This window comes from Solea solea, chromosome 19, assembly GCF_958295425.1.
Source record: "Solea solea chromosome 19, fSolSol10.1, whole genome shotgun sequence".
Lineage (NCBI taxonomy): Eukaryota > Metazoa > Chordata > Actinopteri > Pleuronectiformes > Soleidae > Solea > Solea solea.
Window position 1 is genome coordinate 21,290,272 of NC_081152.1, and position 17,500 is coordinate 21,307,771.

Here is a 17,500-nt window from a genome sequence, read left to right on the forward strand (position 1 = left end):
CAGTATTTTTATCCTAAAAGCAACATTTTTACAACATATATTATATCTTATATGATTAAATATAATATATGTGAAATGTGTAATATCAACAAATCAATCTTAATATGAATCATTTTACATGAAATTAAATCTAATTATTTTTAATGAATCATGTAATAATCACATCAGTCAAATATATACATACTGTATGTCATACACATGTAGTGTCCGAGTGTGACCACAGGGGGCAGAAAAGTTCAGCTAATCTCTCCCTGCTGCTTCTCCTCCTCCTCCTCCACTCCATCTCCAGGCTTTACATCCAGCCTCTTTAGATCAATGGCTCCATACTAAAGTAATGTCTCTCTACCATTAGAGAGAGAGAGGGGGTCCGACTGCCTCACCCCTCCTCCTCCCTCCTCCTCCAGCTCTCCCTCTCTCCCTCTCGCCCTCCCTCACTGTCTCTCTCCCTCTCCCGGCAGACGGAGCAGACCTCCGGGAAGGCAGCGTGGCTCGCCGTGGATTGTGACCGTCCTCGCATCACTGTGACCGGGCATGAGCCGCAGCCTCGCACCGCTCCAGTGACGATGATAATGATGATGATGGAGCTCGTGCCTTCATAGTTACTGTCAACTTCTCAACACACACGGAACTAACAGCGCGTGTGTGAGCGTGTGTGTGTGCGCGTGACAGAGAGGGAGAGAGTGTGTGTGAGAGAGAGTGTGTGTGTGTATGCGTGTGTGTTTCTAATTTTTTTTTGGGGGGGGAGATCCAGGGATTATTTTAGGGAAGAGGAGAGGGTCTACTCCTCCTCTTCATCCTCTTTCCTTCTTTCCTCTCCTGACACTTGGATTCTGTGGAGGATTTTTCTGTGTTTTTTTCTTTCTTGTTTTTGAGTGATAAGATCCACGGGGAGCAGGATCAGGTTTTGCGGGACTGGATCATGCGGGGCGGCATGGATCTGGTTCTGGTTGGATGTACGATGATGTGTGATGGTTGGGAGGCGCTGGTGCTGAGGAGGAGAAGGAGAACAGGAGGAGGACTCCACCTGCTGCTGCTGCTGCTGATGATGATGAAGATGATGCTGATGCTGCCTGCTCCCACCACAGCCACCGGTGAGTGGACATGTCTCCATCCTGCAGCGTGTGTGTGTGCGCGCGCTGTGTGCGTGTTTGCAGAGATATCGTTGTGAGACCCTGTATTGTTTTAAAACCTTTGGAGTGAGGACCTTTTGCACTGTGACGACATTTGGGCAGGTCCTCACTTTATTTTCACTGTAATGTCCTCCAGAGGCCGTTTTCAGGCTGCTCTCAAGTGTGTGTGTGTGTGTTTGTGTGTGTGTGTGTGTGCGCGTACGTGTGTGTGCATGTGTTGCTCTGGTTGCCGCAGACCAGATCAGAAGTGACACGTTCAGAGACGCAGCTAGAAATTTTGGGGCACCATGAAAGAAAATGCTACTGCTGCCCTACCCAACACACACACACACACACACACACACACACATATTTTCAAAAGGTTCAGTGTGTAAGAATTAGTGACATCTACTGGTGAAGCTGCAACAAACCAGTTCTCCACTGACCCCTCCCTTGGTTCCCAATCATGGAACTACAGCGGCTCTCACATACCAGAGAGGATGTTGATGAAACAAAATCGCCCCTTGGTTTACCGTAGAAACATAGCGCCACACAATGGCGGCCTATGCAAAGCAAGGCTCTTTGCTTTAACAACGTATAAAATATTTGTTACCAGGCAACAAAAAAACAAAGTTTTAAAGTGATTACATGAATGTATCGTGTGCTAGAATTTGATGATACAATGTGACGTCCCTGTAAAGAATAATGGGTAAAATAGTATCTAATTCACATGTAATATTGAGAGATTAAGATTTTTTTTTACCAACTTCTGGCTCGACCTCTTTGTCGATGACTTACTATTTATTTTTCAAGAAATACATTGTGTAATTGTAAATGTCTCAATGAGTACAGAAATGGCTCATTTGACTGTTTTTGTAAAAAACAACGTAAAAAATATTGAGTTTATGGTATTTTCATATCTGTCTTGGTGTAATCATCATTTTCCATGGGTTTTCTCTGACTTTTCCTCTGGATCTTCTCTGGTTTTCCTCTGGATCTCTTGTTTTCCTCTGGTGTTCTTCTGGTTCTTCTCTGGTTCTTCTCTGGTTTTCCTCTGGTTTTCTTCTTGTTTTCCTCTGGTTTTCCTCTGGATCTTCTCTGGTTTTCCTCTGGATCTCTTGTTTTCCTCTGGTTTTCCTCTGGTTCTTCTCTGGTTTTCCTCTGGTGTTCTTCTGGTTTTTCTCTGGTTTTCTTCTTGTTTTCCTCTGGTTTTCCTCTGGATCTCTTGTTTTCCTCTGGTTCTTCTCTTGTTTCCTCTGGTTTTCCTCTCTGTGTTGATGCTGATTATGCTGCTGTGTTCCACTGGTTTGACGATAAATGGATTCCAGTGAGTGAAGCTGCTGTTTCACCTGCACACTCACTTTAAAAATAATGAATTCAGCGTTGGCTGCTGGTGTTTAGGCTGCTGGTCTCACTGACTTATTGCAGGTTTTTAGTGGGTTTGCTGTGGTGTCTGGGTGTTTCGTGGAGCTTTGTTCGGATTTCACTTAACTTGTGCTGGTTTCATGGACTTTGGCTGCAGCTCCAGCAGCAGACTGACTGTGTTTTGTTGCATGGCTCTGACACAGAAGGGTTTGTTTAAATGTGCCGCGCGTGTCATCGTTTTAACCACGTTTTGTTGGATTCCTGCAAGTCTGTTGCTGTTACTGTTGCTCTCTCGAGGTTTCAGTGAATCTTTCAGGCTTTAATTGCTGAAGCTGATCCTCAGGTTTCAAAAATATTTTATTAAAACTGCATGCATTCATAACTGACCACTAAATGAATCGGCAACTATTTTGACAATATTGATTTCGGTTTGTTTTGCTCTTTTATGACAGTAACTACATTTTCTTTCATGTTTCCATTGACTCTTTATTTAAAACTCAACAATCAATTGAGAGACCGTCAGTTTCAATGATGCCAATTGATTTTTTTGAGGTTTTGAAAAACACTGATTCACATTTTCACCTTTTTTGACATTTAATTGGACCAAATAACCAATAGATGAATCACTTGAGTGTTTTTCTTTCACTTTATGTGATTTCAGCCTCTTAAATGGGAATGCTTTGGTTTTTATGACCGTAAACTTACCTTTTCCTACGCTGCAAGACACAGCTCAAATATAATCAAATTGATTTTCTTGTTTTAAGAAAACATATCTGCCAATGGTGTAAGAGAATTTAGCGTAGGTAGAAAACTTACAACAAACTCTTAAATTTGATTAAGCTAACTTCATGTGTGATGGTGAATTTTTTAGTTTAGGTTTAAAAATAAAAACAATTTCCCAAAAAAACTAAAAAAAAAATTAACTGAGAAATTAATCATTAGATCAATCAATCGTGGTAATAAGATGACAGGAGGGGATTCAGGTGGTGAGAGCTCAGGAACAGGTGTGTGTGTGGATGGGCGGGGCTTATAGGTGAAAGGGAACCAGGGGAAAACATGTGAGGACGTCTGCTGCTGCTAGTGGTTTAGGTGGTTAGAGGAAGGAAAGTCCTGCGGGAACTGAAGCAGAGCGTCAGGTCTGACTCTCCGTCTCACTGTGAGTCTCCTGCCGTCAATAAATTATGTCCAAGCACTTTAATTAAGCTAATTGGTGGTAGGAGACCTCACACGCACACACACACTGATATTCCTTCTGCAGCTCGGCTTTTAAATCCTCGGTTGAATATTTCAGTCACACCGAGACTTTAACCGTGCGTCATTAAACGCACCACCACACACTCGTCCTCTACTTGATTCATTAAACCTTCACACACACACACACCCACGCACACACTTTACTTTCACATTCTTCTTAGGACTATGTATTGACTTCCATTAATTTAAATTGACCAGTTCCTCAGAAATCAGGTTCTGCTTCATTAGGACCAGGTTTTGATCTCTATGAGGACTACTGGTCCTGACAAGGTCCAGTAGACCTAAAGAGGTAACAAATACACACACACACACACACACACGAGTGACTAGTGACTTTACACCACACTTCTGTAGTCGTTGGAGATGAACCCACGTTTTTAGGATTGTTAAGTAGTTTAAAGTGATCTCTGACGGGACTGAGCGGCCGGCAGTCTGACCAAACATCGCATAGTACCTGCTTTTAAGCTGCTTTTAAACAAGATTTAAACTTAAACCAGATCCTCAGAAATGAGGTCAGTGTTTCTGACAGAACAAAGGTCCTAAAGACCCAACAAATACAAGAACACACACTGAACCTCCTGAAGTAGAGAGTTAATCAGTGGTTAGAGATGAAGACCAGCAGGTTGTCATGGTTCAATCATGACTCAAACAAAAGACCTTTTAGAAACGTCACTTCAGATTAACTAGATTCTGTCTACATCAGGAGTGAGCAACTGGTGGCTCGTGGGCCAAAACTGGCCTACCAGCATTAATATATGGCCCAGTAGATTCATTTAAAAAAATTTAATATTTAATTAAATTGTTTGCTTTTCTTAAATAAATAATAAAGTCCTGTAGCTTTTATTGTGAAAAACCATGAACTGAGTCAAAAAGCAGTTTTAACTTTTTTTTAAATCAACACATCTCTTATAGTTTTGTACAATATTGAACAGTTTAGATTAGAAGAAAAAAGTTAGTGGACAAAAAAAACAAACAGGTTTTGTTCCGATATTCAATATCTTGGAAAAGTACTTGTCGACACCTGTTTTTAATATATGTAGAGAGACATTTAACATTTAACGAAAACATAAAAATCTATAAATATGGAATCATGAGTCAAATCTGCAAAAAGAATCAGTGACTTTACAACAAAATATTTCTTTTTACAATTATAAACAAATATAGCAATTAATAAATTGTTAAAAAGTTACATTTATAATTTTAAATTGGATCACACTTTCGTTGCTAAAATGTTACATTAAAATAAATTTAAAAATTACCTTTTTTTTTTTTTTTTAAAGCCACACGGTGGTGTAGTGGTTAGCACTCTCGCCTTGCAGCGAGAAGACCCGGGTTCGAGCCCCGGTTGGAACAAGGGCCTTTCTGCATGGAGTTTGCATGTTCTCCCCGTGTGCGTGGGTTCTCTCCGGGTACTCCGGCTTCCTCCCACAGTCCAAAAACATGCAATGTGGGGATAGGTAAATTGGACACTCCAAATTGACCATAGGAGTGAGTGTGAGAGTGAATGGTTGTTTGTCTCTATCTGTGTGTGGCCCTGCGATGGACTGGCGAACTGTCCAGGGTGTACCCCGCCTATCGCCCGATGTAGCTGAGATTGGCACAGCACCCCCCGCGACCCTCTGGCAGAGGATAAAGTGGTAGATGATGACTGACTGACCTTTTTTTTAAATGTAATGTTTAATGTCACTTCCTGTTTGCCCACTTCCTCCTCCCAGCCACTTCCTGTATAAATCACTTCCTGGTTAGTGACTTCCTGTTTGGCAAACATTTTGAATCACGTGAATCAACGTTTTGAATAATATGTTAAATTCACTCGTTTGAAGCGTCACAGCAACAAAACAGTAAGTTTCACATTGATGTTTAATTATATTGATGTTTTACACACAGAGGTGGTGACGTGGTTCATTTTAATGCCTCACAACAAGAAGGTTCGTGGTTTAAATCCCAGTTACATACGTATGTTCTCTCCCGTGTGTTGTTGGGGTTTTAGATTCACATTCTTCTTCTTTTATTGTGGTTGTTTTTGTTTTTTCATTGTGTTTCTGACCTTGTGGTCAAATCTGTGGATTATAATCCTCAGATTACAGCACAGTGTTTAGTCTTTTTCTGTATGTGTGTGTGTATATGTTCTTGTATTGTTTTTCTCTTTGGACAATTTTTTTCTGTCATAAACACTGGTCCAAAACCTGGTCCTAATGAGGCAGAACCTCTTTTCTGAGGAACTGGTTACAGATTAGGACTAAGATTAGAATTCTGCTCAAGATAAGGTTGGGAATTTAAAATGAGTGGAAGTCAATGGAGTCCTAAGAAGGATATCTGTGTGTGTGTGTGTGTGTGTGTGTGTTCTTATTTGAACAATCTTGTGTGAATCAGTGCTGGATTAAAACTCAACTGATTTTATCTCTGAACCTTTTTGTCTTAATCCAGAGGAGGATTTGTCTGTTTCTGTTCACTTAGACATGAAATATGTCCGTTTTCACGTTGTTCATTCATTTAAATGCAACATTTGAAGTTAATCTCTGTTAATCTGTTTCATACGTGGCTTTTTTCTTTTCTTTGCTTCAGGATTCCTTCAGTTTTAACGTTATTCTGCATCAAATCAGTCAGTAAATAAAGAACTAAAACTGTGTCTAAATACAGTAACTCTGCTTTAATTGGATTTGGTTTCCTCTACATTATTTACATACACTTGGCTTTTAAATTGAATGATTCTATTATTCAAGTGCAGTGTAGCTGATTCATAGTGAAACGTTCTGTGTTTTTATTGTTTTCAGGACTGGAGCACTGATTTATCTGCTCTGATCAATGTTTTCTTTTTCTCTCACTTTGATCGCATGAAAAGTGAAAACAATAACGGATCAGTTTGTGAGTGATACAAGTTTCTGTTCTTTTCATATGGGATTATATCGAGTTCATTTTAGACACAAAACTAATCTAGAAATATCAAAAACCCGACAGAACGAAGTCATTTCTAAGTCGTTGTAATTTAAATATGAAGTGAAGGGCCGCATGAAATCAACTCGGGGGCCACATGTGGGCCATGAGCCATGAGTTTGAGACCTCTATTTTATGATACGGAGACAGAAACACGTGATTATGAGTTTATTTAGTTTGGTTTAATCTGCATTTATTAAAACTCCTTTTATTAAATTTTAGTATTTCATTCTTTAACGTTTTACTCTTTAATCTAGTCGCGTCTTTTCTCATCTCATTTTATATCGTATCAGAGTCAAATCTTAATCCTAATCTGGTCTCATCCTGCCACCCTCTTCACGCCAAAAGCATCTTCTGCCGCCTCGTCTTCATCTCGTCTTCGTCTCGTCTTTGTCCCGTGAATATCAAACAGTCTGATACAATAACTGTGTTGTATCTAATCTTATCACATGGTTTAATCTCATTTAGTCTCTTTAATCTTCTGTCTTATCTTGTTACATTTATCTCATTTTCTTTTATTACTCGCTTGTTATTTTTTTTCTGTGTAGCGCAGAATAACTGGAAATCAAAAGGACACATTTTGTTTTTAGTATAAGTTTTACTGCGTTTTTTACATTTACGTTAAGAACTAAAGCAAGAATTACCGTGTGAATGTGTTTGGTGAACTGCTGCATGTAATTATTAGTATTTAATATTCTACTTCTAATAATTACAATAATATTAGAATTTATATGTGTGTGTGTGTGTGTGTGTGTGTGTGTGTGTAGTAGAATAAAGGTTTATTGTACAATATTTGTACGTATGTCGTATGTATGTGCGCAACAGTTTTGGTGTAGCAGGGCTACAGCGCCACCAACAGGCCTGGCATATGTACTACATGTTGTGTTTTTACCAAACGACAAAAAAAAAAAGATTTGATGTTTACATTTTGTTTTGTTTTGTTTTGTGTGGATAAAAGCCTTAAGATAAGATAAGATTGTCCTTTATTAGTCCCGCAAAAGGGAAATTTACAGTGTCACAGCAGCAAAGACGATTAAGATAAAGGTAATAAATAATAATAAACATGCATTTTCACATCTGTGATTGTACAACATGGAAAAACTGTGACCGTAAGATTATAAAGACTAGAAAACACTTAAAGAGAAGGAAAAAGTGATGTACCTTTAATTTGTGTCCCCTGGAGAAGTAAATGAAGGTCGTCCCACCTTCATAATGGATCCATCTGTTCTTTAAATGAAAGCGATGAAAGCCGCGCGAGGATCAATACGTGCAGAGACTGAGCGTGTATTAGTGATAAGTTATTGATCAGCTGACTCTGATGATCACACAGAGATGACTGCAGCTGGAAATGATTCCTAATCTTTTCCTTCTGACACCGCGTATCGATCACGGCCGACGGAAGACGGATCGAGTCCAGCGGCACAGAACCGTCCTCCCCGGATCGGTCGGCCTCGGCAGAATCAATCAACATGATCAGTTGGAGCCGCAGGTGATGGATGGTGGTTTCCTCACCTCGGCCAAATCATGTTCATTCAAATCATCAGGATTAGATTTCAGCGCGCGGACAGATTATATCGATAAAGTGGAACTTTATAATCCTCATTCATTATGGTTATACTATTTATTCAATAATTCATTTAATAAGCTCAACCAAGGCTCCAACACTTGTGCTGCTTTTCCTTTAAACACTTAAAGTCCACCAGTGACAGAACCTTTACTTCCTGCTCTGACGAGGTTCAGCTGAGCCGTCACCAGACTGCCGCTCACTGATTGGTCAGAGATCGTCGAGTGCGACGTCAGACACAAGAATCAAAGCCAACGACGTCCAACTGTAGATCAAAGTTAAGACAATAAACCAGATCATCACACAGTCACATGTTAAAAAGCCTTTATTTTGAAGGGCTAAAGCACTCAGTTAAGTATTTCTCTTTTCCAAGAGCATCGGCGTGTAAAAGGGAAAGCAGCAGTTTTTATTCCACCTTTGTTTGAGTCTTGTGTCGTTAATTATGTTTAATGTAGAATAGAATTATAAAAGAATTTTATATTAATATTAAAATTATTATTATTATAATTTTTATTATTATGGTATATATGGTATAAAAAAAATCTCATTTATTATTTGACTTAATGTTACTGTGTTCACATTATCTGGAAACCACGTGTTCCTAATTTAGTGATTATCAAAGACGACTCTTCCTCTTCCTCCTCCTCCTCCTCTTCCTCATAAATCCATCAGCAGATAATGGGTGGTGCTGCGTCTCTAATGGACGGCGCTGCTTCTTATTAATGAAAAGGTTTTCACTGCTCTGAGCTTTTAGTCTTAATGTGTTTGTGTTTTTTCTTTAATAATCAGCAGCGCTCAGAGTTTCCAGACGTCAGGAAAAAAAACAGGATTTTTCTTAAATAAATAAAAGCCTGTTGGTTTTTATGTCTCTGTTTGTGAGTTTCAGTCTTGACTTTGGACTCGTTGATCCTGGTTTGGACGTGTTTATCCGTCCTTTCAAACCTGTTGGTCCAAACTTTGGACTTTTAGGTCTTTGATTTGAGTTTTGAAAGTGTTTAATAGCCATTTAAAATCCATTGCTGGTCATTTGTGATGATCATTCTTGACTTTGCACTGAGATTATTCGTCATTTCAAACCTTCTGGGTGTAAATCTTGACTCCTGTGTCTTGATTTGTGAATTGTAATCTTGACTTTGGACTCGTTGATCCTGGTCCGGACGTGTTTATCCGTCATTTCACGCCCGCTGGTCTTGATTTGTGACGCAGACCTTTTTTTTTTTTTTGGTTCCTCCTGTCCGGCGTGTCAAACTGCAGCTCCACACTTCCCCCGTGTCCCCGCGGGTCAGTGGGCGTCCTGGGAGATTGATCACCTGGACAAATGAAAGAGACTGTTTGTAATCACAGCCCGGAGCGGGGGATTAATAAGTTGGACGAGTGAAAACAACATTTTATTTCCCGCTGCTGTGCTCATGGACACAAAGACCATTTATAAACATGAGAATATGATTTAAGCAGAAGTTTGTGGAGGTTTTCCATCAGTCAGAGCGCCACCTGGAGCCAAATCCTCGTCTACTGTTTATGTATCGACACAAAGCAAAGCTCTCTGTTCTCAACTAAACTGGCTCAAACGCTCGCAGCCTGTGGGTGAATTCATTATTGAAACACATTCACTGTCTTGTTTCAGGTGAAAGTCGATACCTCTGACTATTATGTTCCAGTGGAAAGTCTCGATTCTGGAGGGGAAAAAAGAAACTGACGGCAGATCTAAGTGGGTTTTTACTCACGTTTACTACAGGACGTGTGAATTTGTGCAGACATTCACTAAAACGAGACGGTGAGAGCAGGAGAATACGGATTAACACGAGTTTTAATCTCAAGAGAATACGGATCAACGCAAGTTTTAATCGTGTTTGTTCAACAGTTAACGCTCCTCCCCCAAACACGGTTCCCACGAGTCCTTGAACGCCTTGAAAGCTTTTGAATACAAACAGACATGGGTCATTGAAAGTGTTTGGATTTTGTGCCAGAAAGAAATTAGAGTTGATATTTAGGTAAATGTCCCCTGCCACTGGTGTCCTCTTCAGGGTTTCCATGGGTCCTTGAAGTCCTTGAAAGTTTGTGAAATTGAAAAAAAGATTCAAGGGCCTTGAAGGTTTTTGAAATTCACCCTTAATAGACATGGGTCATTGAAAGTGCTTGAATTCTGTGCAAGAAAGAAGTTGAGTTGATATTTAGGTCAATGTCCCCACCTCCTTCAGGGTTTTCATGGGACCTTGAAGTCCTTGAAAGTGTGAATTTGTAAAAAAATTCAAGGGCCTTGAAGGTTTTTGAAATTCACCCTTAATAGACATGGGTCATTGAAAGTGCTTGAATTCTGTGCAAGAAAGAAGTTGAGTTGATATTTAGGTCAATGTCCCCACCTCCTTCAGGGTTTTCATGGGACCTTGAAGTCCTTGAAAGTGTGAATTTGTAAAAAAATTCAAGGCCCTTGAAGGTTTTTGAAAAGCCCCCTAGATAGAAATGTCTTTCTCCACCGATGTGGCCTTCAGGGATTCCATGGGTCCTTGAAAGTTTCTGAGTTGAAAATAATTTTTTTCAAGGCCCTTGAAGTTTTTCCCCAATCCGTGTGTGTTTGTGTTCACGGAAATTTCCTGGGAATTTTCTGTCCCTTTGAAACTCTGAATTTATCTGAGGACAGAGGGACGTTTGTCCACGACGTCCTTCCTCCGCTGAAGTCGTCTCAAACCTCTGAGCTGTTTTTGGAAGTGACACGTCAGTGCGGCGGCGTTGCCATGGCACCGCATGTGTGTGTGTGTGTAACATCAGAGTTCCGTTTGTGTTTGTCTATTTATTTAACATCAGCTGCTCTTCACTGAGATTCACTCATCCATAATTCACCTGAGATCGTCGTCACCTTTTACTCACGGCCATAAACACCACTGCAGGCTGTAGTTTTCTTGATGTTATTGTTGTTGTTGTTGCTTTGTGTTGACAGAGTTTCTGGTTAAAGAGCTGCACAACAAATGGGAAAGGTTTTTTTAATGCAGGCGAGTGCAGTTTTCATGCCTGAGGATGAAAACGGCTGTTTATTCATCACACACACACACACACACACACAGATAAACCGTACCCAAAACCGTTTTTAAAAACACTCTCACTCTCTCAGTCTGTGAGGTTTTTAATGTGAATGCATGAAAAAGCATGAAAAGGAGTAAAGCTGCTCTCTGATGAGCAGTTTTTCTCATTTTCTGTGCAAATTGTTGTAAAAGCAGATTTTCAGGTTTCCCGTAGACTGTATAATATCTTAACGCTCACATGTCCGCACTGTGACGTCCATCTCATCTCCATAATGCACAACATTGAAGTAAAAAAAACACATTTTATATGATATACAAAGCAGTTCCTGTCTTTGTTTTTCTGAATTAAAGCTTTAACGTCGAGCGGCTCAGACGGTTGTTATAGATTTTTTTGATTGACAGGTGATTGGAAGTCTCTGATTGGACTCCAATGTGTTGTGGCAAATCGTCTGCTGCGTCTAAGAAAACTCAGACGTGGGTTATAATTTGCCGTGAAATGTGTTTGAGTTCCAACGTCAGAGCAATTTACTGGCATTCATGTGAAAGCCTGGTGAGAAGAAGCAGGAGCGTGAAGTGCAGCAGACATTTTATACAACAGCGACCGTCCAATGATGCAAGTGGACGTAAAGTTTGTTTTGGTCCAAAAAATTCAAACTCTGGAAATGATGACGTTCTCAAATGAAAGCAGGAAATATTCACATTTAAGAAGCAGAAAAAATCACTAGGGTTTGGGTAATCACTCTTTTCCTGATTAATTGATTAGTTGTTTGGTTCTTAAAATGTCGATCAGTGTCAAACTCTTTAAATAATGATGTTCTCAAATGTTTTGTTTTTGTCCACGAACCAAAAATGATTCAGTTTGAATGATTTCTTTGTCAAGTGGAGCAAAGAATCCAGAGAATATTCACATTTAAGAAGCTGAAAAATCACTCAAACGACGAACTGTTGGTGATTAATGAAATAATCCATCAATCAATCAATGATTGATCGCAGACCTCGTAAATATTCACGATCAAATCCTTCACGTTAGCTTCAACACGAAGACCGAATTCTTGTTATTAAGAAATCCGGTTGACCAGGTGTTGAGGTAGAGGGCGGGGCATAAAGTGAGCAAAGAAGCGTGCAACACTCTTGTTGTTTTTTTAATGTAGCATTAGCTTCTGGTTAGCAGTCATGTGCTAAGCCTCGTATGCTAACACATGCGTAACAAACCGTGACTCTGCTCTGTGACGTCCAAACACACGGAACCCGGAGCGACGTTGAAGCCAAAACCTCTGCCCACACTGCCCACACACGAGTTGCATTGTGGGTAACGTAGGACGAAGATGACCAGAATACAAACGGACGTCGTTTTCACGACAGATTCGTCAAATTTAAACCAACAAACTGAAAACGATTGCTTCAGTTTTTAGACGTGATGAAGTTCAGCTGCTGGTGTTCAGGGTTTTAGTTTCTGATGAAACCAGTGTGTAAAAAACTAGAAAATAAACGGGTAAATAAAAGAGCACCAGAGGAGCGTGTGCATGTTGCAGAGGCAATTACATTATGTAAATTTACCCCAGTGCAGCACACACACACACACACACACACACAGACACACACACACACGTACACACGTTTATGGAAATTGACGTGGCTGCAAAATGCACACTAGTTTCATTTAAAGTTTATTTATTTAAAGATTTTTGTGATTTTTGTTTTTGTTTGTTTTTCCATCAGTGATCGTACGAAACTATGAAGTCGTGGAAAATGACCAAACTGAGCAGAGATCAATTAAAGTGGCTCAGGTGGTTTCATTGATTTTTTTGGATTGACAGGTGATTGGACGTCTCTTATTGGCCCAAATTACAAAATGATTGATGACTGAAAAACACATTCACAGCCTCAGATGAGATGAACTGCCTCGGCTGCAGTTTCCTCCTCACGCTCATGAATATTCATGAGGAAGAGAGAGAGAGAGAGAGAGAGAGAGACTCAGACTCCTCCCACCAGCGTTGCCACGCTAACAGCAGAAGCAGAAACAGAGTGGCCAGTGCTGCAGCGCCGCTGCTGCCATGTGGATTTATGGCCACTTATAAAGATAAGCGATGCATCCTGTATGCAGCGCACACACACGCGCACACACACACTCGCGCACACGCACACACACGCACACGCACACACACAGGGATGATGTAGACTTACTGGTCACAGGAAAACCGTCCTTTCTTTGCCTTTGAGTTACGTATTTGGTGACAGAGATTATTTGTCAGCCACTGACAGATTAAAAGTCTGACTGTAGTCGGACTAAGACGATAATTCAGTTTTCTTAATGTCGCGTAAAAATACCGTGAACGTATCTCGGGCTCGCCGTTGTTAGCAATACTGGTCGATAACAACGTGCTACGTGCTATTCTGCGCGACACAAACCCAAAATGTCCAGAATTTGAAATCTACATTGAAAGTTTCCACTGAATGAGTGAAAGTTTGGTTTAGTGTCGGTCGTCTGTGACTGAATCACAACTCTGCTGTCTGCTCCTTTTATTACAGGGACACCTGTGTGACGGCCAAGTGTAACCTGGCAACCAGAGACACTGATGTTGCTTATGGGATGTAAACAAAAGCCAAAGTGATAAAACAAGATAAAGAGAAAAGTGGAATGGTTCTTTTATTTTAACCGAGGCTGTGAACTGGATACAGTTTGTCCTTCGCCTGTCAGTCAGTCCAGCTTAGCTCAGCTGTCAATCAATCTTCATCATAACTGAGGATGAGTCAGAGAGGTCGTGACCTTCAGGGAAACAGTGGTTGGCTTTAAAAGTGGAACGTCTTCACTGACCTGGAAAACGTTTGAGTTTGAACCGACTTTCAGAGAAACGTCACATTAGCTTTAGCCGCTACACGTCACACACACGCACACACACACACACACACGCATACGCACACGCACACGCACACGGTCACATCACCACGGCGTTTCCCGTGTGCGATGTTTGGTCGTGACGTTAATTTGCCGACAGCCGCATCAAACCTGCCTCTGCAGCAGGAAGTGACAGTGCGAGCTGGTGATGATGTCATCACAGGATGAGTCAATAAAAATCCCTGAGGACGACGACGGCGATGATGATGATGATGATGATGATGTTCTGCCTGCTGAAGCTCATCAGTGTCACGACCTCGTCGTCGTCGTCGAGTGTGAATCATTTTTTTTACCATTTTAACGTCTCAGTAAACAAACGTCATTTTTATTTTCTCGCTCTCGTTCTCGGGGAAACATGGTTGTCCAACATTTATGGTGACCCTCATGTGATGGATGAAGTGGTAAAAGATGAATGAATGAATGATTCTTCTGAATCCATGAAACACGTTCTCTTTACAGTCTTTAAGCAAACGTTCATTTTGATTCAGGAATGAACTGATTTCATTTGAATTCTTCTTTGTAAATCCATGAAATGGATTCTCAAAATGAGTGAATATGTTATATAATAGATCTTGAAAGTGTCTCATGAAATTTGGCACAAACGTTCGCTTGGAATCGAGAACGAACTGTTTAGAATTTCGTTGGTTGTCAAAAGTCTAAAAACAGATTTAAAGTTGAGACGTTTTCTATCTTAAGTTAAGTGAATTTGTGATATTAAAAACATCACAAATGTTCACTTGGATTTATTCGTTTGAATGTTGTGGTCAAACGTCAGAGGTCGCTCTGACCTCACAAACATTTTCTCTTGGAAAAATCCTTTCAAATTTGGCACAAAAATACATTTTTATTTTTGTGTCGCTGTGACCTCTCAGACCTTTTCTTCCTCGTGAATACATGAAATTATTATTTAAAAGTGTTGAAAGTCTCCTTTCAAATTTGGCACAAATGCTCGCTGGGACAGAATGTTGTGGTCAAAGGTCACAGTGACCTCACAAACCTTCTCTCTCTGTTTTTAAATATCTTATTAAAAAATGTCTCAAACATTTTCTCGAACTCTCAGAGGAACCAAAGTTCTCTCAGACTAATTAATAAGAATATTTAACGCGTCTCAGACCAAACATTCCCTTGGATTCAATGAATGAGCCGCTTCAGAGGTTAGTGTGACCTCACAGAGTCATGAATGTGTGAGAGGAAGAAACGTTCACCTGGATTAAGGTGCAAGGCTCCTGTGAGTTTTGTTAAAAATGTTCATAATTTATCTGAAGAATATATTTATTAACACGTTTGTGGAGGCGGAACCAAATGCAGGACACAGAAATGTGGGTTTACGATGAAAAACTGAACAAATTATCAAAATTATGTCAAAATATCATTTTACATGAATTATTGTCTTATCTTATTCTACAGACTGAAGAAAACATGTTTGTTTGTCACATATCTGCACAAATATCACAATTTAAAGGTGTTTTTCAAACTAAAAAGACCGTTCCCTCTGATATCGCAAATCATATCCCGAGTTTAACATCTTTAAACCGCGGTTCCCTCATAGAAGGTTATCTATGGCGCCTGAATCAGATGTTTGACATCATTCCTCCTGTAAACCCTCAGTGTCTGTGGTTTCATTTTTAACACCCAGCCCTCACATCGTTCCGTTTATTAACGTCTTCCCTCTCGTTGTCCCTCCGCCGGTGAACCGACGCGAGTGTTTCCAGCGCACGTTAAAGAACCTCGTCACGCGGAGGAACTGTCTCTCATCGAATCTAAAACACGCTTTGATTCCATTGTGATCTTTTGTAAACGGAGCTTTAAGAAAACGCCGCGTGCTCCTGACACGCCGTCATCTCAGGGCCGAGTCTCTGTCGTGGCAGGTTGTGAGACGAGCTAACGAGGTTCCTGGCGCAGACTTGGCGCCCGAGCCGCCGTCCTCCCGCTCTGACGGCTGATTGGCTGCGGTCCAGCCTCTTTTTACCCAGCAGCTGCTTTCATGTTTCTGTTTGGGAGACTTTCACAGCAGGTGACGGAGACGCTGCCAGAGCCTGATTTCTGCTTTCAAGTGTTAATTATTGAGCGGCTCCTGCCAGTCATCTGTCAGGGAGTCGCTGAGCGTTGACAGTGGAACAGTTGGCGTAAACCGTCCAGAAATCTCTGTTCCACAGTGAGACGACTCAACAAGTGTGGAACAGGTTTGACGTGTGCTGACGGCGCCATGGTGAAATCTTTATATCACAAAACTGCTCATTCAGCCTAATGAAAAAAACCCAGAACATGTTACTGTTGTGTGTTTTGTGTGCGTTTACACGCAGTAAACCCAACCTGGAGTACTCGCCTGGGGATAATGATCAAACTAAATATGCTCGTCGTAAAGTGCAACCCGTAGCTAGAATTAAGTAACACACGTTTGCCATCACGCATCGCGACGAGAACGGCAAAGAAAAACAGATTTAAGTCATTTAGCAAATGACTCACGCAATAAAATCTACACCTGCTGTTATATCTTGTGTTTGCTGCTTTATTTGCTCGGAAACTCACGTTTGTAAAGCTCTCGCTCTCCCACACCAAAGCCCATTGAGAAAATCAGTGATTTTAGCTGTAGGGGACACAGGAGCTGCTGGTCTGCTGCTGCCTCGTGTGGTCACTTTGCGTCAGTTAAGTAAATAAAAATGTGGGATTTCAAAAGCCGAAGTGACAAAATAACACATCTGAACTCACTGATGGAGGCAGCAGTGGATCAACAACTCCTAACAACTCCTGTGTGCTGTGATGATAAAATCGATGATTTTCTCTATGGACTTTGGTGCAGGGGTTCACAACGTGACACAAACGTCTACTTTTTAGTCCAAAAATGTGCCTAACAGTGAGATAACATGGCCGACATATTCTTACGATGTCATAGACTTAAACTGATGTCGGTGTTATTAGTTTTTTCCTGTTTCGTACGGCGAAATCAATCCCGCTTTAGAGCAAAAGAAGAAAAAAACAGCTCTTGTTTAATCCTGCCGTGTCTTTGTCCTCATTCTCACTGATGCATGTATGTATGAGGTCCATTACCTTTACATTATTGGAGATGGAAAATACTCTGGACTCTCATGATTTATTTAACGCCGCACATTAGACCATGACATGCAGATTAGTGTCAAGAGGAAAAGTAGAGCTTTTCATATACAACGCATTTACGTTGTCCACTGTCTCATCAGACGTGATGAGGGTTCATGTCGGCCGCGTCACTCACTCTCTCACTCACTCACTCACTCACTCTCTCTCTCACTCAACGTATGTTTTAGTGGAAACAACAGGAAAATGTGAGCAGGTACAAAGTCGAGGTTCAACGTAAACTCCACGTCTCCCCGACACCAAAATAGAT

The 17,500-nt window shown here is 40.7% G+C and overlaps 1 protein-coding gene across 4 annotated transcripts in view; it reads left to right on the forward strand.

The window, feature by feature from the left end:
- The first annotated feature begins 451 nt into the window (after positions 1-451).
- Positions 452-17,500, forward strand: part of dcc (DCC netrin 1 receptor) — a 201,775-nt gene continuing 184,726 nt past the window's right edge. For all 4 annotated transcript variants that reach the window (XM_058617204.1, XM_058617205.1, XM_058617206.1 and 1 more), the window contains exon 1: positions 452-1,091. In XM_058617204.1, coding sequence (XP_058473187.1) covers positions 920-1,091 — 172 coding nt within the window. In that variant the 5' untranslated portion in view covers positions 452-919. The remainder of the gene's footprint in view (positions 1,092-17,500) is intronic.